This window comes from Mastigoproctus giganteus, chromosome 9 (assembly GCF_048544385.1).
Source record: "Mastigoproctus giganteus isolate SK-2022 chromosome 9, ASM4854438v1, whole genome shotgun sequence".
NCBI classification, from domain to species: Eukaryota; Metazoa; Arthropoda; class Arachnida; order Uropygi; family Thelyphonidae; genus Mastigoproctus; species Mastigoproctus giganteus.
In genome coordinates, this window is record NC_143583.1 from 140,903,255 (window position 1) to 140,927,322 (window position 24,068).

Here is a 24,068-nt window from a genome sequence, read left to right on the forward strand (position 1 = left end):
ACACAAATAATCCAGGAAAAATGCATGTACCAGTGGCAGTTATCATGGCAGCAACAGCTTAAGAATAAACTTCAAAGTATTAAACCAAATCTTGAACGATGACCTTCAAGCTTCAGTTCAATTTGACAGCAGGAGGTAATTAGCTCGCTTGAGAATTGGCCATACTAACATTACTAATGGTTATCTCTTAAGAGGGGAGACTCCCCCTTAGTGTCATCACTGTAACACTACACTTTCTGTGAAACATATCGTTATTGAATGCACAAAGCATGCAAGAGAACGCCAGAACCTTCTCACTACTGACATAATGAAAGACCCTCTTACACTTGCTCCAATCTTGGGTAATAAAAGAAATGTCTCAAACATTATTACTTTTCTCAAAAGAATTAATATATATTACCTCCTTTAGCTAATGAAAAAAAAATAATAATAATAATTTTGTAGCCATAGTTAGGAAGTTATCCCTACCTGCAAGAAATAACATCCGTACTTACCATATGTATGGTGCACTATGGCCATAGATGCTGATGTGCCAAATAAATCCCCAATCAACCAACCAACCACTACGACAACTATAGCTTTTCACTCAAGTTTCACAAGCAGTGAATAAATATATTAAAAATATCAATTAATAATGATGAACTCTGCACAGTGGTATTCTGGAATTTGCAACCCTCATGACCACTTCAGAGAGCCCCAATAGTTGAATAAATAAATAAAGAAAAAAAAAAAAAATTTGTCTTTTTCAGTGACAAGTTGACTTTCACATATCTGGTACAGTAAATAAGCACAGCTGCAGAAAAATTTCCTCCTCAACATTGGAAATAGAAAAGATTTATGGATACCTATTGGAAACCTTAATGGCTGTATTAAGACTAAATTTTTTTGTTTAAATAAAATAAACCATTTCTATTTTTTACATGGTATACTTTTCTTCTTGTAGAAGTTCATAACACAGTGAATAATAATCAGTGTGTGTGGGGGGTGTTGTTAGGGTCTAGAGTACTAGCATTTTGTCAAAAGAACTTCTTATAGTAGCAATCATAAATTATATTATGATCACAGGAAACTTTGCTGTAGTATGTCAGTATGCTATGATATGATTGAATTTGTTGAAAATTCAACTTCTGATATATGTATATATCTCTATTTATTGTTTTCTAATTAGGTCTGGCAGTTATTGTCAAATCTAACCCACCTATGCCTTGATAATACAAAGGTGGCTTGGAATTTGATGCTTGGGAAACCTCGTGGTTGCTTCAGCAAGCATATGAAGATTTTTCTGAAGTGAGTGATACATTATAATTGTGAAGCTCACAGTCAAGAAATATACACTCCACTAACTTGCCAAAACAATTTCAGGTAGTACATTCTACACAGATACTGATTAACTTCATGAAGCTGTGGTGAAATCCAAGGTTGCTTATAATTCATATAAGCTTGTACAATGGTGAATTTTCTATGTAAATATTTTTAAAAAAGTGTTAAATTTTGAGAATTTGAAGTTTACAAAGTTTTATTGTACTTTCTTCTTAATTTTGAATATTTTTCCGTTTATAAAAACAAGTGCCTTTTTTTTTTTTTTTTTTTTTTAATTATTTTCAGAACTCATTGTCTTTCCTCCGTCCCTGTGATGATATAGAGCACCTTATTCTCTCTGAGGCAAAAAAATGTACTCCAGCAAGCTTTTCTGAAAATCTTTTAATCTCAGAAGGTGATTCCATTTAGAAATATGTAACATGTAGTTTTTTTTTTTTTATATTGGCTTATTTCTAAAATTATTATTCAAAATAAGAAACAACAAATTTTGAAAAATACAACTTACTCTCCTCAGTGATGACTCTGCATTATTAGAATGCAGCCACGGGAATTAACTTATTTTAATTATTGATTAACACTATATTATTAAAAAATAAGTACTACAAATATATAAATAAAACTGAATTTAAATTGCTGAGACAGTTAAATATTGACACCACAGGAACCCTCTCTTCCAAAAAAAAAAAAAAAAAAAAAATGACTATATAAATAAATAAAGCTTATGTCAACAGTTGTAAATTTGAATAAATAAATTCCAATTGCCATCATAACCTAATTATTAATCTGAATTTCTGCTGCTATCAGGACACTAATACATTATCTCATTGTGATAATTTTTATGATCAAATACAGAGAATTGTAACTACTCAAATATAGGAGATTGGTTGGTACCTTCAGGATATAAATGCTGCTAAGATACCAATTTAATACTGCATGGCATTCCATGCAGACAGTTCTGCTGTTATGGTTAGGCCACATGGATGGCATGGCAGTATTAAAATAACAGAACAAGGACATTATTGGCTTTTTTAAAATTTTAGAAAAATATGGCATTAGGATAATCTTTTAGGGAAATACATTATATCAATATACAGTTATTTGAAACGTGATGTCTCTCTACTGAAGGCTCTACTATGCCCTGAAACCAATATATTGTTTTATATGTATTTTAGTATGAATAATCTGAAATGGATGTACAGTGAAATTCAAAATCTGAATTTGCTTCCATGACTTGTAAATATATTGTATAATTTGAAAAGACTTTGGAAATCAGTAAAGTCAGACAGTCATTATGATGAAATTGAATGGAGGCATAACAAAAATTTTGCTACTTTGCAGTATATGGTTCCCAAAAAAAAAAAAAAAAAAAAAACCAAACTTCTTCATGTAAATGCTAGAAGGAAGGAGATGAATCACATTGGCCCACTCAATATCAGTGGTTTTACTGTTTATGATCCTGCCCGGGTTTCTGGCAATTCAATAGGTATTTTGCATCTACATTCACATGAGATTTGCATCTACATTCACATGTTATCAACATGTGAATCAACAGGGAGCTAAATAATTTTGAAAACAGACTGCAAGGAAAGTGTAAGAGAAACTGCATTGTTGAAGTTAAATGTGAATATGGCAGAATGGGCAGATGAGATCTATCCAGTTATATTAAGGGAGGCAGCAAACAAGGTAGGCAAACCCTTTGCCATAATTTTTAGGGCATCTCTGTATTCAGGGAAGTTCCTGTGGACTGGAGATGTGCAAATGCATTTCCAATTCATAAAGGGAATTAAAGGTGAGATGAATAATTAGACCTGTTAGCTTAACTTTTGTTGCAGGGAAAATAATGTAATCTGGTTAAAGAAGCAATACAGGAACATCTAGATAGGAATGCAGTTATACTTCAGTTACATCATGGATTTGACAAGTATAAAGTTATAGAATTCTTTAAGCATTTCGCTATTTTTATATTAATCATGGATTTGTTAAGGGGGTGATCTTGTGTGACCAATTTGATTATTGTTGTTGCAGTAACGAAGGAACTGGATTAAAAAAATAATTTTGATAATCATATAATTCAATTTAAGGAAAGCCTTCGATCCTTCTGCACATAAAAGACTGCCATACAGATCGGAATAGCTTGGCACCAAGGGCAAGTTATTGCTTTGGAAAAAGGGATTGGTGTGTGGGAGAAGACATATTGGTTATCATTGGAAACTGCTATTCATGGACTAATGTGGAGTCCTTCATGGTTCAGTGCGGCCCATTGTTGATTTTTATATTTATTAATGATATTGATGAAGGCATATCAGGCTTAATGTCCAAGTTTGCATATGATACAAAGGTTGGCAGGTGGTTAATGACAGTAATGATGTTATGCTACTGCAACAGAATGTAGAAAAATTAGTCAAGTGCAATGGGAAGTGGCAATTAAAGTTTAATATTGATAGATGCAACATACTGCATATGGCTAGCAGTAATCCCAGATAAATGTAACAACTGTGTGGAACTTCATTTGGGGTTATAGAAAATAAAAAGATCTGGGGGTAATTGTGCTCTTAGATATGAAGAGTAGTGCAGACAGGCTGCCGGGACAGCTCATGGGTTTTTTTTTCAATGACATATAGCAATTTTGTTAGCAGGGATAAGGAGGAGATTATCCCATTGTATAATGCAATGGTTGAGCCATATCTTGAGTACTGTATACAGGTCTGGAGATCTCATATTAGGAAGGACGTAAGCTACTGGAATGGGTACAGAAAAGGGCAATGAGATTGGTGAGGGGGAACAAAAAGGTGCTCTTACCATGAAAGGCTTTATTTCTGCAATTTACAGCGTCTTTAGACTAGGCACCTGCAAGGTGATCTGATTCTTTGATCTGGCCTGGTACATGTGTGGGTATAAATTCAAATTGAGGAAGGATGGTTGCAGATTAGATGTGTGGAGGTTTTCCTTTAGCCAGCGGCTGGTTGATTGCTATCACAAACTTCCATCTGTTGTGGAAGTGGATAGTTTAAATAAATTCAAGGAAGAACTAGATAACCTATTGGAGTAAATGTGTAAGTGAAACAGGAATTTATATTTTTTTCGGCTGATGCTGTATAAGCTTGCTTTCTTGAATCATTTGCCATTACTAATACTAACTTCACAATATGTTGGCAACTCATAGATTTTCTTTTGGTGCAACCCAGTTTAACAAAACTGGGATGAGCAAAATCATCAATTAATCCTGGCTTGTGCCCATCCTTAGGAGATATGGGACTGTGGGAATGCCTTCTCACCATCTAATAACCAACTCCATTCCATGTCCTATGAGTGGTAACTTGAATTAAAAAAAAAACGTAACAACCTTACTTACTATACCCTCTTCACAAAATAAAATAAAAAAATAATAACAGCATAACTCCAACTGTTACCACCTGGAACCACACCAGCTGTGGTTCCAGGTGGTAACAGTAATATCATACAACCTTTCAAATTATGATATAAGCATGTTAAACTTTAGTTAAAACTATTAATTATGCTTTTGAAATGACTTAATCTGAAAAGTGGATTTTTATTGTGCACTTTGAAGCTGTGCAGCTCTCAATCTTGTGAGGTTTTCAAGGTTGGCTGGTTTGTGTTGGTTTATATGTAATGAAGGTATGTTTCTGATGTTTGCAAATTACTAAGAGAAAATAAAAATTGATTGAAACAATTTCATTATGTTTGAATTCATTGGTCCCTTGAAAGGTTCTACATTAAATTATAATTTCATAGGCTCCTCCCACAGAAATGTTTATTTCTTGAAAGCATGCAATAGGATGTTTGGAAATTACTCAAAAAGGAAAGATTGGACCAATGCGAAATTTTGAACTTGTTTTGTTTACCTAGGGAGGTTTTACGCCCAGTTTCAATCGCTGGCTTTCCTTCTAAATTACTTGAAAAACAAAGATCGGATCAACACAAGATTTTAACATATTTTGCTTGTAGGAAGGTTTTAGGTCCAGTTCCTGTTATGGAAGTATAGATTTGGAAGGTCAGTTCTAATCCTTTAACAGAATTTCAGCAAGTTATTTAGAATATTCTTTAGGATCTTTGTATCAACTTTCATGTGAATTTTTAACATATTTCCCATGTGCATTCCTTTAAGAACTGGTGCTTCTTAAGGAGTAACAACTGCACAGCTGCAAATAAAATTTTTTAAAATTTTATTTTGTACCCAAGTGTTAAAGTTTTAGATCTAAAAATTTAATAAATACCCAGTGATTCTCATGCATTGATGTGTTTTCTTTCTCTCTGCATTCAGGATATGTGCATGATTGATGTAATGCCCTTCAATTCTCACATTAGAAGTACCCATTGCACAAATTTCGCTTGGTGTTGGTAAATGCATCTTGAGAACAGAAGTTTTTAACATCTGAAGTGTATTAGTTAATAATGGAACTGGTCTGAAATATAAAGCAATGCATTCTCATTACTTTTAACTTTTATACTTGAATCTTTTATTCTCATATGTCATCATTTAGTGGCTGTTAATTAGATTAATGCAGTTTAATGGCAGTTTATGGTAGTTTTTTAAGCATTTAGGTTAGAAAAGATTTAGAGTTTTTGATGGCTAGTAGGATGAGGGATTTGTATATTTAGCTTCCAGTTTTTAGGAGATTGACTGGCTCTTTCAATTTTCTGATGGGGGTATAACTTAGAATCTAGATCTAGTGGATGCAGGACAGGTTTCGAGTAACTTATATTATGATATAGTGTATGGATGAACATATCTTTGTTTAGGTGCTAATCTGCAAACTATATTGAATATTTGATGTATATAGTGTTACTGAAGCATACGTTTATGCATGTAGTTAATAACACATTGTCAACATGATTTTTAACTCTGCTAATATATCAGCTGTTTGCAGTCAATTTTTATGCATAGATTTTTAAAATAATTCTTAAAATTTAACATCCCAATTTCTACATACACATGTCTTAATATGTATATATTACTATAGTTTACGGAAGTAGTTATGACACTGTTCTGTTGTATTACTGCAAATAATCGTGTTTGCATGTGCTCTTAGATGGCAGTAATGTTGAGGAGGGTTAACATATTTACTCTTGTCTGTCTTCTTCCTGCCTCTCTTAGTAATGAAAAGACAGTTGAGTGTGCACAGTTTATCTACAGATCTCTTGCTTATTGTTAGTTTTTTTAGTGCTGATGGAATTCTTCCTCTTGTTCAGAATAATCACCCGAGAGGGCATAAATTCAAATTGAGGAAAGACAGATGTAGGATAGATGTGCGGAAATTTACCTTTAGCCAACGAGTAGTTAGTTGGTTGGTGGAACAGACTTCCATCCCTTGTTGTGGAAGTTGATAGCCTAAACAAATTTAAGGCTCAGCTGGACAAGTATTTTGAACGAACGGAGGGGTGAAATGGGAGTGGTTTTTTTTTTTTTTTTTTGCTGATGCACCATAAGCTTGCTTTCTTGCCTCATATGCTTCTGCTAATCAGGTATTTTCGGGCAGCACCAGGTTTCTGTTAGCCGTATTCTATCAGCATTAGTTATCCTGACACTGATACAATGTTGTTCTCTACCCTGATACGTCTTCTGAAGATGTGAAAGTTTGGCCTAGCATTAGCTTCTTCTATTGAGATCGCATTATAGTAAACTTGCGTTCCTTTTTAGCTGGAATGATGTGCAACACATTGACTTTATTAGTGTCTTTCTTTGTTTCTTTCCTTCCATTAATTTTGACGTACAGTAGGTGGTGTGCATTTCATGTCAGAGGCCATTTCACTGGGCATTTCTATGAGAAGGATGCAATGATGTATTTTTTTTATTAATGTAGAATTAATGTATTATTCTTCTTAATGAAATATGTTATGTTATATTTAAATTGTCTGTACGTCAAAGTAGTATTAGTAGTATATGCTCTGTTTCTTGTATATATGTATATATATATATAAAAAATTTAAATATGTTTAGATCCATCATTGACTACAAGTGTTCTGATCCTCTTGAAGGCTGTCGATTTTCTTCGAAGGTATTTGAGCCAGAACATGACGATGACATTTGAGCATGAGCTGCTCCATCAGTCTTCTCCTCAGACAGTGGCATTAGAACTAGTGAAACAGCTGTCAGGATTAACAGAGTATGTATTATTTTTATATGGTTTATCTTAAGGTTTGCATTGTTCACTGTTGTTTGTTAAGAAATTTGTTATAATAATTGAAATAGCAGAACTTGAGCTTAGAAATGACACCTTTGAGCATCAGAAAACATGTCGTGAAGGATTTCTCGTATTGGAAAGATTTGGTTCGACAAGTCCCCCCCCCCCCCAATCTTTCTTTATTTCTTTGAGATTTTTATTTTGATAATAAAAAGTGATGGCTTGTACATGTACATTGTTAATTGTACAGTTATATTTGATTGATGATGTAGAGTGGTATAGGGGGCCATGCCAACCCAGGTGTCCACTGTCTGACTGTACTGGCGCTATTTCAGTCTTCAATTTCTGTCATGAGCAATTCTGTGGAAAGATGATGTATCCACAGAAAGGATACACATAGAGGAGAGGGAAATATTTAGGTTGCTCGGGTATTCCAGGATTCCTTCATACATTTTTGCACACTGATGCTAAAATCTTTGAAAGGGATTTGCATTGGATGTTGTGATTTATGCATTTCCATAAGTTTTCATAACTTACAGAAAGAAACAGCAACAGAATAAAATAAAATTACATATTGTTCTCTTTGAATTTCCCCAAGCTGTTGGACTCAACCACCTCAGAGTTAACTTATTCCAGTAATTAATAACCTGCTGCCAAAACAAAACTTCTCACATTCCAGTCTGTAATTTGAATTTATGACCCATAGTTCTGGAATCATTTATAATGGGCTTTATAGATCTTAGTCAGGTCCCCTCTAAGCTGTCTGGTTGCTAAGGCTCTCAACCCACATATTCAAAACCTTTCTTCATATATGCATCATTTTTCATATCTCATACTTTTTTTAATGTGTGGTATTCATATTTGGAAATCTCTCTCTCTCTCCCCCCCCCCAAACAAATGTTCAATGTAACATTATTAGGGGCACCTTGGGCTTGCATTGCACACTGCAGGGAATTTTGTGTTGGTCCATATCACAGATCCCTTTCTTCCCTTTCTGTTTTTAATTCACCCCCACCAAATGTATGTTATTTTATGGTTGCTATTTCCCAGGTGTAAGGTATTGAATTTTTTTGCATTAAATTATGGCTGCCACTCTTCTGATCATTTTCGAAGCCTATTTAAGTTGTCATGAAGGAGTGCTGTGTGGCACATTGGTTGTTGACTGCTCTCCCAATCTTGATGTCATCTGCAAATTCCCTTTGTCAATATCAGTTAAGAAAACCAGAAACAACAGTCCCAGGACCCCCCCCCCCCCAGTCTTACTGTTGTAAGTTTTCCCATCTCTTTGAAGCAACATTGTTCTCTCTCTCTCTCTCTCTCTCTCTCTCTCTCTCTCTCTCTCTCTCTCTCTGTGTGTGTGTGTGTGTGTGTGTGTGTGTGTGTGTGTGTGTGTGTGTGTGTTTAATGAAAATTTTAAGCGTGAGAAGTATTAGTATGTATAGTACTTAGTACTGTGCATAGCTTGAGAAGATACTTGTTGACATTAGACCACCTGAATTTCTTTAGGTTGTAATTTTCAGGAAATACATATGGAAGGGAGGTTTTTCCAGAAAATGGAAGTTGAAGGTATAAATGAGGAAGAAGAAAAGTTGGTTCTATGAGTTTAAAGTTGGACAGTAAAAGGATGCTGATTGACTAGTTGTGGCATGTTTTTGGACTGCTTTGAAGATGAGAGCAGGAATTATAGAAGCCAATTCAGAAGAACAGTGCCCATGGAAGTATCTGTAGAAAAGGCATGCAGCAGAAATAGAATGTCTGTGAGACAGAGAGTGGAGAGACTGTTAGAGATGAGTCATTAATTAGTCTAACTGTGTTCTTTTGAATGGAATCTAGATGCCTGAGAGAGATTTTGGGGCACTGCCCCAGATGTGGAGCCCTGAGTGCCAAGCGATAGTTTCCAAGTGATCTTTCTAGTGCGATCTTTTAGCATTTTTCCTAGGGTGAGTACTAGTTCTTTAATAAACCCTCCACTGCTTGCAACATTACTGCTTTCCTTGCTGAGCAACATCACTGTTTCACCGCTAGCAACGTTACTGCTCTCATTAGCAACATACTGCTCTCCTCTTCTGTCGATCGCTTGGTCACTGTTTGGCACCATTCCTGCCTCCACATGGTTGGGCAAGTAACTTGGGAGAAGGAATTCCCTCTTCCAGGGCTAAAAGGAGCAGTGATGGATTGCGATGCATATCCACCGCTAGAGCCCACAGGCTCTAGACTTGTTAATTCTGTCTCAGAACAACTTGAATCATGCAAAGAGACAACAGACAGAAAAACAGAATATAGCAAATCCTGTATAATACGGTACTGCTACAACATGTTTTGCTCTAACACAATTAATAAATTGCGCCAATCCTCGCACAATACAGTACTTTTACAACAAAGTTTCGCTCTAACACAGTTTGAGAATTTCTGGAAATCTCGCATAACGTGGTATTTTTGATCTTTTGTGCTAGAAAAATCCTGCTAATAAGTTAGATGTAATTTTCAACGTTTCCATTCCTTTTTGTGAATCCCTGCTGTTTACTCGCTAGTTGTTATTGCCTTTGTGATATTTTTCTAAAGCACATTTCTGGAGGTTATGACCATAAAACAATAAAAACAATTTGCAGTTGCTGGTTTATTGGGCTTTTCTGTTAGTGTAATCAGTTATAAATGGGTAGTAAACTCTATTTTCTTGCATTTGCTATAGTACTGATATCTGGAATTCTGTGGGTTTTCACGTTATTATGGCGAAATTTGTTTCCCCTTCCATGAAATATTCAATCATATAAAAAACAAATAAATTTTCAGAAATCAGTACTCCATATCATGTTTGCTGCAACTTGTGTATGCCATGTTCTTTGTTATTAATTGCTTATAATTTTTGCTGTTTAAGTTTTACAACAAAAAAAAAAAAAAAGCCAGTGAACAGAAATATCAGTTAGTATGTACATATTACAGTACATATTAATTTAGCTATGTATGTAAGCGTAAACTTATTTTTATTTTGCTAACTGGAAAATATTCTTCCAATTTTTACGTATCATTTAAAGCGAAGGTCCATTATATTTTGTTGGGAGATCCCTGGGTTAGGTTCTGTGCTATTGAACTTGTGCCTGTTTGAGATCATAAAAAATAATTGTGACTTTGAAGAGTGCAGTTCGTGACTTTTAAAGAGAGCAGAAGGTACACGAAATCTAGATGCTGCAGAGGAGATTGTGCTTAGCAGTGATGAAGAGGAAGAAAATTAAATGAATGTATATTATCTTACATATAAGTATCACATTTTGTAAGGTAAGATGTTTGTTCAGTTATTTCTATTTAAGTTGCTACTTTTATAAAAAATAAAGTTATTACTACTATAAAATTCAAGTTTCCGATATTTATAAAAAAAATGGCATATTTTTGTTAGCTTTTGGAATGTAACTCCCATTTTTGTACCTGTTCTTAGTCCCGTATAACATGGTTTCACGTTACACGGGATTTTATAGGAACCAAACTACCATATTATAAGAGAGTTTCTTGTACAGATATACCAGCATTTCTCATAATGCAATCACTATCCACGCAACTCGGTGGCAAGCTATCGCCTTTTCTAATACAGAAATCTTTAGAATCGGTTGTTGGATTCCCTAAAATGGTGAAGTGTCTTCAATCTGGAGACCTTCAAATTAAGGCTTCCAAGCCAAGCCGTTCAGAAAAACTGTTAAAATTTACAACACTTAACACTCTGAACACCTCTAAAGGTGTTATCAGTGAATGGGACTTACTCTGTCTGAACAAGAAATAATATAAGAGCTTAGCAAACAAAAAGTGACTTATGCATGGAGAATCATGACCAAAAAAGGTGGAAGCCTACTACCAGGTCCATCATTTTGACATTTAGTACTCCCACTCTTCCATTTTCTGTTAAAGCAGGTTTCTTAAACTGCAAGATTTGGCCTTACATCCCGAATCCCATTCGCTGCTTTAAGTGTCAGAAGTATGACCATTCTCAGACAGCATGCCGGGGAGATGCTGTGTGTCCTCTTTGTGGCTCCAAGGAGCATTCTCAAGAAGACTGTACAGCTTCCACTCCTCTTTGCCCAAACTGTAACGGAAACCATCCAGAATTTTCTAAAGTGCATGACCTTTGGAAAACAGGCAAAAAAATCCAGAAATATAAAGTGGAACATAAAGTCACATACCCTGAAGCAAGAACAAGTGCTACCAACCATGCCTAGCCGATCATATGTATCGGTCACCAGAAGCAGCCACTCAGCTGCAACTCAAATAGATGTTTCCATAGAACCGAGCATTTCCTTTGCCACCTAGGCAAAAACTGTGTTAACATGCAATAAAAAACCTACAGTCAACGAAACCAGCAATACGCTGATCGGTATCCCAACTGATGCTATCTCAACCTTGCCCGAAACAACCAAATTAACTATTGTTGAAAATCAGACAAAAGCGAAACCATGAAATAGCAACATAGAAACTGATGTTCAGTCAGAGGATGACGACACAGTACTAGAGTTATATGCTAATGATATCATGGATACAGGACTTCTAATCATTTCCAAGAAATGAAAAACCAAAACTAAGCGACAGAAACCTTCTCAGAAATAATAGTCAGATCAATCTTTCTCAATCAAACCCAACCAATGAATAAATTCCTACAATGGAACTGTAGAGGATTACACAGTATTATAGATGACCTGAGTGATTTACTAATTCAAACTAATGCAGTAGGTGTGTGCTTACAGGAAACATTTCTATCACCACACGTTTCTATTAAGTTCATAAATTATACTATTTTTAGGCGAGACAGGGTTTCAGACTCTTCTGCTTGTGGTGGGATAGCTATACTTGTGAAAACTACAATACCCTCAAGATATCCCCAACTACAAACCTCCTTAGAAGTTGTAGCAGATCGGATATCCACTATTGGAAATACTGCAATATGTACAGCAACACAATCTTGATGATGTAACTGACCACATTACCAGCCATATATTATCTGCAGCAGAAATTTCCATTCCAAAATCTAACTAGCACAAGCACGTACACCAAAGCCCGTGGTGGAATGAAGAATGCTCCAAAGCGAAATGTGATAAAAACTGAGCTTGGAGCCACTTTCATAAAAACTGAACTACTGCCAACCTAATTGTTTACAAAAAGCTCAGAGCTAAAGCAAGACAGATCACAAAAAAAGCAAAACATGAATCCTGGATTAGCTTTGCTTCATCTATTATTAAATATACTGACACTCGTATTATCTGGAAAAAAATGCAAGCTCTCAATGGGAAATTTCTACTGCTGCAATCTTCAATAATACAATGGAATGGGCAGGACCTGTCCTCCCCTACTGATACAGCAAATGCATTAGCAAAGTCTTTTTATAATATTTCTGCCTCATCCTCTTATGAGCCCTCCTTTCAACACATTAAAAATAATCAAGAACGTCAAAAATTGAATTTTTCAAATATTGACCAACCAACCATTTACTCTAGCTGAGCTCAAAGAGTCTTTGAGCAAATCATCAAATAGTGCAGCAGGACCAGACTGCATTCACTACAGTATGCTGAAGCATCTATGGGAAGCTGATCGTGGCATATTATTACTATTCTATAACTGTATCTTTTCAGAAAATACATATCCTCTGTCATGGCAGCATTCTGTAGATTTACTTGTAAAAATTGAATCCAACTTACAAAATGCTTTCATCATGAAACAGCATCTAGTAATGGTGAACCTAGGTATTCACAAAGCATTCAATACCACTCGACACCATAGTATTATCATAATCCTCAAATAATTCAGAACTTTTTAAAATTATGCATCTTTCAAGTCTGATATCGAAACATGCTGTCAGCATCTCGCATTCAAGAAGAAGGTGTTCCACAGGGTTCAATACTGAGTGCTACCCTATTTGTGATTCGGGTCAACAAAATATTGGAAGATCTTCCAAAAAACATTCAAATATACGCGTATGCAGATGACCTAACTATATCCTGCCAGTCACAAAGTATGAATACTATTGAAAGACATTTGGAAATTGTTCTAGCCAGAATAGAAGCCTGGACCTTACACAAACACAATGGATATCGTCTTGCTGAGCAGAAATCCACCACTACTCACTTCTGCAAATTACGGTCGCTTCATCCTGATCTTGAGCTAAAGACTAATAACATACCAATAATACCCCTTGCTCACAGTGTCCATTTTCTTGGCCTGGTACTAGATAGGAAACTGAACTTTCAAGCACATGTGACCTACCTTTGGGCCATCTGCTTGAAGAAATTGAATATTGTCCAGTGTGCATCATCTATATCATGGAGCGCTGATCAACATACCCTGATCCATGTTTATTGATCTCTCATCAGGTCCTGCTTAGACTATGGCTCTCCAGTATATGACTCTGTGAGAAAAACTATTTTAGAGTGATTGAATATGATCCAGCACAGTGCTCTGAGAGTTACTCTAGGGGCCTTTAGAACCTCCCCAGTTCAGAGCCTTTACATCGAAGCTCATGAACCTCCCCCTAACATCTTCAGAGGAAAATATTACTTTTGATATATGCTGCAAAAATTCACAGTCTTCCCTCTCACACAGTTGGAGATGTGTGTACAATACCGAATGGGAGTCATTTTACAACAGTAAACCAAATGAAAACTGACCTGCTCCACTTAGACTTAAAGAAGTGACTCAAACATGGAATATAGAAATCAGCAATATATTTCAGGACGTGGCACCTCCTGATCCACCTTGGACAAATATTCTTACAAATTCCGACGACTATTTTCAACAGTGGGGGAAGAACACCTTATCCCCCTCCAGTATTGCACAATTACATGAAACTCACTCTTCTAACTTAGAGGCCTATAAAATCTATACAGATGGATCAAAAACTGAGACCGAAGTAGGTGCTGAGGCAATATTCCCTTCATTCACCATATTTGTTTCATTACCATTAGAATGCAGTATCTTTACTGCTGAGCTTTACGCTATAAACTGATCAGATTATTGAACTTTTAATTATGCCGGCTTTAATATACACTGACTCACTCAGTTCTGTCACTGCTATAATTAGTAATAACAACTCCTCTCACCCTCTAATAAAACAAATATATTCCAGTTTACTTGATTGTAATGAGTTGAACCAAACTGTGACATTCTACTGGATCCCAGGACATTCTGGAATAGCCGGCAGTGAAAGAGCAGATCTTGCAGCCAAACAACCAGAAACTACTATTTCACAGACTTTTCAAGTTCCATATACCGATTACAAACACATTATCCATAAAGCATGTTATAATAGCCGGTCAGAAAGGTTATCCAGGAAACAAACTCTACCACATAAAACCAGAACCAAAGCTGTGGCTCTCCAGCTTCTGAAAAATCAGGCGAGATGAAATCATTTTAGGAAGGCTAAGAATTGGGCATACTCACCTGTATCATATCTATTAATGAATGACAGCACTCTCCAATGCCCATCATGTCATGTACAATTAACCGTTCGTCATTTCTTCATTTATTAGTAGACCATCCCCAGTTTCTAAATATCCGTTCAAACACCTTTAAATCATTTGCTAATTCACATCATTATCATTAATGGAGATTCTCAGAGATGATCCTAATAAAACAGAGCTGTTTATTTTCCTAACTTGTATAGGTATATATCTTCAAATATGACACCTATCACAATACAGTTAGTATTTCGTACTAACCATTTGAAAGATACAATATGGCCCTGGCAGCCTATGTGTCGTAAAACTCCATCACAACAACAACAACAACAACAACCCAGATGTGGGAACAATATTCCATTCAAGGGTAGATTTACGAATCGTACAGTGAACAGCTGTTCGGAAGAAAAGTAGCGCCAAGAGTGAAAGAGAAAACCAAGTTTTTTAGATGCAGAGGTGATCCCTAATTATATTTGTCAGGGTGATCCTTAATAGAAATATATGATCTTGCCTAGAAATTGGAGCATCATCGAAGATAAGCATAGGAGCAGAAGAATCCTTTTTTTTGCGAGATATAAGACAAGACCGAGTTTTAGAAGGATTGAAATCATTTATGTTATCTTTGACTCACTGAAGATTTATCTGGAGATCAGCATTTAAGGAATTGGTAGTGGATATTTGAGAAATTGAAGCTGTTTGAGCAGGGAAAATATTTCTCAAACTGGAGGGTGGAATGCAATGTGCTATCATGAGCAAAACTGTGGATAGGATTTCCGGCCAATGGAATCAGGTTATTAATATACAAGAGGAAAAGGAGGCGAGAAACAACTGAAACTTAGGAAACACCAGCATTAGTGGAGAAGTTAGACGGTTATAGAGAACCATCTACCATCACCGACACTGAGCAGTCAGAGAGAAAACTGGATACTGAATTACAAAAAAATAGTTAGCAAACCATAAGATGGAAGCTTATTTAGAAGACCTTTATGCCAAACACCTTTCAAAAGCCCTTGAAATATCAAAAGCAACTGCTTGAGTTTCACCAAACTTTGCCATTGAATTTTTTCATGGATAGGTAACATAAGCCAGAAGCTAGTTTTTTCCAGAGGCCCAACAGAACCTTTATTGGCTCACCTTCAGTTCCAGTTCCAGATGGCATCTTGTATAATTCCTGCACTTGAACTTTTATTAAAGGGTTGGGACTTGGCACCAAGAGATTCAATACTAGCCAATAGCAGCATTTGTAAATGTGTTGGCTGCGCTTTTTGTTTTTGCATCCTTTAGTAGAAGTGATTTTTTGTGTCGTGCTTATTTGACATAAATTTACTGTATTGAATTCGTGTGCATATAACATTAAGTAAACTGATAATATGGCTCCTAAAGAGTGCAGTAAGAAGAAAATTTCAACTTCTGAGGTCTTGGAACGAATTACCAAAAAACAATGTGTTATTCGGTTCACATTATGATATTTTCATGATACGACTGTGTCTTTGGAAAGAATTAATATCTTATAATAACATTAGAAGTAGTAGTAGTAGTAGTAGTGGCACTTGATGCAAGAAAGCAAGTGTAGGAGCTTATGCAGCATCAGCCAAAAAAAAAAAAAAAATCACACCATACCCTCCAATTGCCTGTCCAGTTCCTCCTTAAATTTATTTAACCTATCAACTTCCACAACGACAGATGGAAGTTTGTTCCAGCAATTAACCACCCGCTGGCTAAAGGCAAATTTCCGCACATCTATTCTACATCTATCCTTTCTTAATTTGAACTTATGTTCCCGTAGGTTCGTATTCTGAACAAGTGGGAGGATCCCATCAGAATTCAGCGTGCTCAACCCATTCAAGGCCTTATAGACCTCAGTCAGATCACCGCGCAGGTGCCTAGTCTCCAGCCACTGCAATTTGCAGAACTTAAGCCTCTCTTGGTAAGAGGATCCCTTCATTCCCCTCACCAATCGTGTTGCTCTTCTCTGTACACGCTCAAGCAAATCTACATCCTTCCTAAAATGAGGCCTCCAGACCTGTACGCAGTACTCAAGGCGTGGCCTGACCATTGCCTTATACAGAGGGACAATCACCTCCTTTTCCCTGCTAGCAAAATTCCTATATATCATTGACAAAACCCCATGACCTGCCCTAGCAGCCTGTCTACATTGCTCAGAAAACTTCATATCTGACTGCACAATTACTCCCAGGTCTTTTTCATTTTCTACCACCTTAAGTGTAGTACCACACAGTTTGGTACGTTTCTCTGGGGTTACTTCTACCCATATGCAGTACTATGCATTTGTCAAGGTTAAACTTCAGTTGCCACTTCTTAGCCCATCTGCCCAAATTATCTAGATCCTGTTGCAGTAGCACACTGCCATTACTGTCATTAACAACCCTGCCAACCTTCGTGTCATCTGCAAACTTCGACATTAAGCCTGATATACCTTCATCAATATCATTGATAAATATACAAAACAACAGTGGACCCAACACCGAACCCTGTGGGACTCCACTAATAACATTAGTCCACGAAGAGCAGCACCCATTGATTACCACCCTCTGTCTTCTCCCACTTAACCATCCTTTTATCCATTGTAGCAACTTACCCTTAATACATTCTGCTCCAATTTGTACAGTAGTCTTCCATGCGCAACAGTGTCAAAAGCTTTCCTGAAATCCAAGTATATGATATCAAAATTATTTTTTGCATCCAGTTCCTTTGTGACCACATCATAATAACCAATCAAATTTGTCAGACAAGACTTTCCCTTAACAAACCCATGCTGTGTCTGAATTATTGCTGCAGTCTTGTCTAGATGATCCTGCAATGCATCTTTAACCAGTGACTCCATTATTTTACCCGGAACAGAAGTTAAACTAACTGGTCTGTAATTATTCGTGTCACCCTTCGAACCTCCTTTGTGAATTGGGGATACATTTGCACATCTCCAGTCCGTGGGAACCTCCCCTGAATCCAAGGATGCTCTCATAATTATGGCTAAGGGTTTGCTTAGTTGCTTTGCCGCCTCCTTTAATATAACTGGATAGATCCCATCCGCCCCAGGTGCCTTTCTTATGTTTAACTTCAACAATTTCTCCTCCACTTTGCTCTCAGTTATTACAAAATCATTAAGCACACTGCTACAATTTGATACCTTCTTCCATTTTCAAACTGTAATGATTCCTCACGTGTGAATGTAGATGCAAAATACTCATTCAGTTTGTTTGCTATCTGAGCAGGATCATCAACATTCGAACCATCGATGTCAAGTGGGCCAATCATATTCAGCCCCTTCCTTTTAGAGTTTATATAAGTAAAGAAATCCTTGCTCTTTTTCTTAGCAACTTTTGCCAAAGATTTCTCGTAATCCGCCTTTGCCTGCCGAACCTCCTTTGTGACCTGATTACAGACTAGCTTATATCTGCTACAGGCTTCTGCGTCGCCTGATAATTTATATGCATCCCATGCATTTTTCTTCTCTGTCACGAGTCTCATTAGTTCATTTGATAACCATTTAGGCCTAAACCTTGAACAATATTTCTTCATCGGTATGAAAAGTCTAGTAGCTTCCACGATTAATTCCTTGAATGCTTCCCACTTAGAATTTACTGTTTGTAACATCGTCAGTCGATCCCACTGTACAGAATTTAAAAACTGTCTGAGACCACTGTACTCCCCTTTACGGAAGCAAAAACCCTTTCCTTTACCCCTGACGGTAGTTACCTCTTTGAGTAAATCCCACTTCAGCACACTGTGATCACTGCCACCTAGTGGTTCCTTTATCTGCAAATTCTTAATACACGAATGATCACTGCTGATAACCAGATCAAGAGTATTACTTTCTCTGGTTGCCTCTCGAACATGCTGCTGCAGAAAACAATCATCCAATAAATCCACAAAAGTCTGACTAGTGTGTGAGTGACCAACCCACAAGTTCCAGTCAATATCTGGGAAGTTAAAATACCCCATTATAAGACATTCTGATTTACTGGCCCACTCTATTTCTCTGTACAATTGTTCATTGTACTCATTCGAGTCATTAGGCCTATAACACACTCCTACTCTTATCTTTGCTTTTGCAGTGCTTATGTCACACCAAACTGACTCAACAGTGCACTGTCCATCTATATCAACTGGATGCACTTCTTTTGATTTTATGTTTTTCTTAATTAACAGCATAACACCTCCTCCCTTTCTGTCCTGTCTATCCTTTCTGTACACATTGTACTCCCCAAATTCCAGTTCTGCATTCCTTATATCTTTGTGACACCACGTCTCTGCTATCCCAACAATATCCGCCTTTGATGTCTTGACCAACACTTCAAATTCATCAAATTTATTTACTATACTTCTAGCATTGGTATACATGCAAGCATACATGCTCCTATGCCTATTCCTTGTTACCCTAACACATCCCATATACCCAACTATTCCAAGATGACTGCCATCCGTCCCTGAAACCCCCAACACCCCTCGCTCCAGGTCGCTTCTTATTCTAATAGAAGTTGTGCAAGAATCACCTTCACCTCTGCCTGCGGTTACTGTTAAACTATTAGTCTTTGTATCCCCCCAAGCTAGCAGTTTTCCGACCCACCTAACACTGCCTCGATAGCATCAGCAAATATTCTTGCACCCTTTCTATTTAAGTGTATCCCATCCCTGTAGAAGCAATCTCTCCTGTTAACAAGTACAGTCCAGGCTGAAAAAAATTCTACCCCTTGAGCCTTGCACAATCTTTCCAGGGCCGAATTGATCGACAAGGCTCTCATCATATACTCCCTCCTATCGTGTCTGGGCAGAATTGCAGACACTTTCAAATTCAACCCTAATTCTCGGCTTTTTTTTCAACAGTGACCTGTACTTGTTGAGTAATTCTGCCGGTCTCCTACTCTTAATATCATTAGTGCCAACGTGTACAACTATATCACCTTTTGTGCCCTTGAAAGATGATATCCGCTCTACAACGTCATCAACCTTTGCCCCTGGCAGACATACCCTGGTCCTGTTCCACCTATCCTTTTTACATAGCATGTTCCCCGTTTCCCTGACAATAGAGTCACCAACAACTAATAGTTCCTGTGGGACCAGCGCATTCTGCCTTGGGGGTTGCCGCTGTGTTGCGTGATGACCAAGTGCAAGCTCTGGCGTTGATGTGGGCAGCTGAGAGCTTGATGGGCCCCTCAATTTATTTCCTTCGAGGGCATCCACCCTGTCCTTCAAACTCTGAAACAGTAATCTGAAGTTTTGAAACAGTAATCTGATCAAGGAAAAGAAGAAAAGAAATCTTGCAGAGCATCCCATTTTGCATTCATGTAATGCCAAATGACATGAGGTTGGGAATGGCCATGAGAGAAAGGCTCCATTATGGAAGAGACCATCACCAAGTTGTGATCTGATGTGCCTAGAGGACCACTTGCCTCAATCATGTACTTTGAATTGTTGTTTGTGAGAAAAAGATCAAGCATGTTGGCAGTGTGGTTAGGATTGTCTGATATTCTGGTAGGTAAATGAACAATTTGTTGAGGTCATTAATAATTACAAAAGGCTCGGCATCTTGACCAGCTAGGTCCATTAGACTAGAAAACGGAAGCCAGCTGGTGTTGTGAACGTTAAAACACCAAGGAAAATTACCTCACTGTTGGAAGAGTTGGACTGGAGAAAGTCTAGTTTCAAAGAGAGGAAGTCAGAGTTTCAAGTGATTAGTGGAGTTGGGAGAATGATAGAGGCAACTGATGAATTTGACAGAATGCGGTAGAGAGATTTTAAGTCAGAGAAGATCAAAAAGAGGAGATTCCAAATTACTAAGCCTCTGACAGGGGATATCAGAATGGACATATGCACAAATACCAGCTTTCAAGCGAAAGGAATGATACAGTGAATAATCCAGACAAAAAAAATATATATAGGCTTTGGTAGACTGTAAGTGGAAATGGACATCATTGAGATTAGAACTGAGACTACGGATATATGTGAAAGGAATGAGGAAGTGTTTGGGAGGTTTAGATCTTTTCACAGATAAGTTTGCTTTATTAATTTGACAATTCATGATGTATTCAGTAGTAAGAGAAGGTGGAGGTGACATGTTGTATGAAGTAATGAAATTTTTGGATGTGGCTTACACATGATAAGAATATACCCAGCTCCTTGACACAACATGGCTTCGACAATGCCCCTGTATACACACTACACGGATTCCCTCCAGTTGCTATCTGGCAGAGTATAGGCAGCGAGGTTACATACTATCTGATCCTGAAGCCTCCTAGAGCGTTATCATTAGGTACGCTCCGGTGTACTAACTAGCGGCCAGCCTGCAAACACCATTTAGAGCTGTACCTTTGAAATGTAAGGAAGATTTGGATCTTGCCATGGCATCCATCATAACCTCAAAAGAGATCAGTAATATTGCATAATGGAAGAGATGGGGGAGGGTTTACTGGAGCTTTGCTGCTCTGGAGACTAAACATGAGTTCCACCGCTTCAAACCTCCAGTAAGCATACTATTGGTATTGCACCAGTTGATGAGGGTCATCTACTACCTAGTATTGCCTGGTATCACAGTGGGGCAGCATTCCTCCTTGTGGTGTGAGAGTAACACCTTGACCCCTACTTATGTTGGTTCTCTCTCTCTCTCTCTCTCTCTCTCTCTCTCTCTCTCTCTCTCTCTCTCTCTCTCTCTCTCTTGGGTGGTCACCTTTAGTGTGCTAGGTGCCATATTTCAGGACTTGCACATGGGGGTTGTACCCAGGGTTACTAACAGTCTCACCATTGGAAAAGTGCAAGCAGATGATTTGACTGACTGACTGGGCTTCACAGAAATTAGGTCCACTTGACTTGAGTGTCGCCCGATTATACCAGTTCCATCAGTGTTTTGGACTCCCAGGTAGCAAGCACAGCTTGTTATATCTGAGAGAATGTCTGCGACACCCTGAAGGACTAACCTTTTCTATAGTGTTCCCTTTCTTTTGTCTTCTTTTTTTTAACATAGCTTTATTTTGTTACTCTTTCTTTCTTTTTTTTTTTTTATTTTATTTTATTTTATTTTCATTGAACATTGAGAGGAAAGATAAAATATCTCTGTATATTTAATGTGGTGAAATAATCCATTTGTTTGTTTTTTCCAGAGGCCCAACAGAACCTTTATTGCCTCACCTTCAGTTCCAGTTCCAGATGGCATCTTGTATAATTCCTGCACTTGAACTTTTATTAAAGGGTTTGGACTTGGCACCAAGAGAATGGGAAATTGATGAACGTAAGATTGTTAATTAGAAATGTAATTAATATAATTGGAAATATAATTAATTGCTAAAAAAATTAATGATGTTTGGTGAAATCCTCATTGTTAAGATTTCCTTAGCTATTCTGCTGACATGTAATAATAATGTATCATAGTGGTTCTGTAAACTTTTCCTACAAAAATATGCTGTCTCAGCTCACTGAGATTCTGTTTGCCTTTCAGGAACAGTATTTTTTAAAAAATACAGCTAACCTTGTAATCTATTACCAAGTATGATTTAAAGTACTGTATTTCATGTTTTTTTTTTTTTAAAGAATACTAAATTTATAACTTTAGCAATAGCTCTTGACATTTACTAGTAGTTTCCATTCGATTTTTCTAGTGCATTTTACTCTTCTTGCAGCATTACTAATCCCTGTAGCAGTGTGCTCTTTTACCCTTCTTATCAGGTGGTCACTGGTTGGCATCACTCCTGTCTCCACAGATGTGTTGGAAATCTGGGTGGAAAGAGCTGCTTTTTCTCCAGAACTAAAATGGAGAGTGCATGGCATATGATAACAGAGCCTCCAATTGAGCCTCAACACTAAACTCTTCTAAATTAAATGAAACAGACCATGTCATATTACAGTTGAAAGGACTGTGTATAGACAGAGCAACAGGCTGCTCATCATTCCTTATCTTTTACTCTTTGTCAGATAAATCTATGGGTGTACTGTCTCTGTTTCTCTTAGAGAAATATTTAGAACATGCAGCAGGTTCACCAGAAACGGTTAATTGAAACTGAGTCATAAGCATTATGAGACTGCTAAAACTCTCAACCTTTGGCAGTATACCCACATGTTTCTCCACATGTAACACTTAATATCTCCAAAGGGGTAATTGCAGAGTGTGACTTGATTTATGTTACAGAGGTTTAACTTGTCCAGTAGTTAAAACATCAAAATTTCACACAAGTTAAGCAAGTTATGATAAAAAAAGATAAGTTTCTTCGCATATGGAATATCATCCTAACAAAAGTTACCCTCTAGCGTTAAACCTGGCTATCTCAATTGCCATTGAAAACCCTATGTTCCTAATGCTATCAGCTGTTATAAATGCTAAAAATTTGGTCACTCTCAAATGGTCTACCAAGGGATTTAGTGTGCCCATACTGTGGTTTAAATTCCAATCACAAATGGATTGTGATACTGAAACCACATTGTCAGAACTGCGAAGCCAACATCTACTATGTGCTTCTTGTGCTTCTTATGAACTATTGCAAATAAGAAAAAAAAGTATTCAAAAATATAAAGCAGAGTAGAAAGTCATGTATCATGAGGCAGGGAAGCAGATAATGCTCAGTACACTTAAAACATACCTATGCCACAGCAAGAAAGAACACCAGCCAGCAATGGTGTAAACTGACATTTCTGTTCAACCAACCATATCTATTGCAGATTGGGCTCAAACAGTACTCTCATCCTCACAGCAGTCTCCTAAGGAATGATGTTCAATAGATTGTGCTAACAACATGCCAATTATGGTTCGAACAACTGCATCACCTATTGTAAAAATTAAAACATCAGCTCCAATGAAGGAGACTCAGCCAAATTTAATGGATATGGATATAGACAGTAGCACCAACTAGAATGAACATCTTAGATCTGCATGCAGCAGGTGATATGGACACTGGATATCCTACCTTCCCGAAGAAGAAAAAATTAAATTGGAGCAGTGTAAACAGGCTGAATCAAATGCAAGTACTAAAAACAAATAATGGAGCATATCATACAGTCTGCATTGCAATATTGATGATATATGATCTAATTAAGCAGTATAGGCTGGCAAGCATATGTTCACAAGAAACCAACCTATTCCTACAGATGACTTCAACAGTCAAGAACTACACTGTCTACCAACAAAACAAATAACATGACTTCTGTGCATGGAGATGTAGCCATTCTTGTGAAC

The 24,068-nt window shown here is 37.1% G+C and overlaps 1 protein-coding gene across 1 annotated transcript in view; it reads left to right on the top strand.

Moving 5' to 3' along the window:
- Nup160 (nuclear pore complex protein Nup160) overlaps positions 1–24,068 on the top strand; it is a 507,399-nt gene that overhangs the window by 198,148 nt on the left and 285,183 nt on the right. Inside the window, exons 14-16 of the mRNA XM_090382015.1 lie at positions 1,606–1,714; positions 7,280–7,445; positions 22,006–22,133. Of these exons, the coding sequence (XP_090238141.1) occupies positions 1,606–1,714; positions 7,280–7,445; positions 22,006–22,133 (403 nt within the window). The remainder of the gene's footprint in view (positions 1–1,605; positions 1,715–7,279; positions 7,446–22,005; positions 22,134–24,068) is intronic.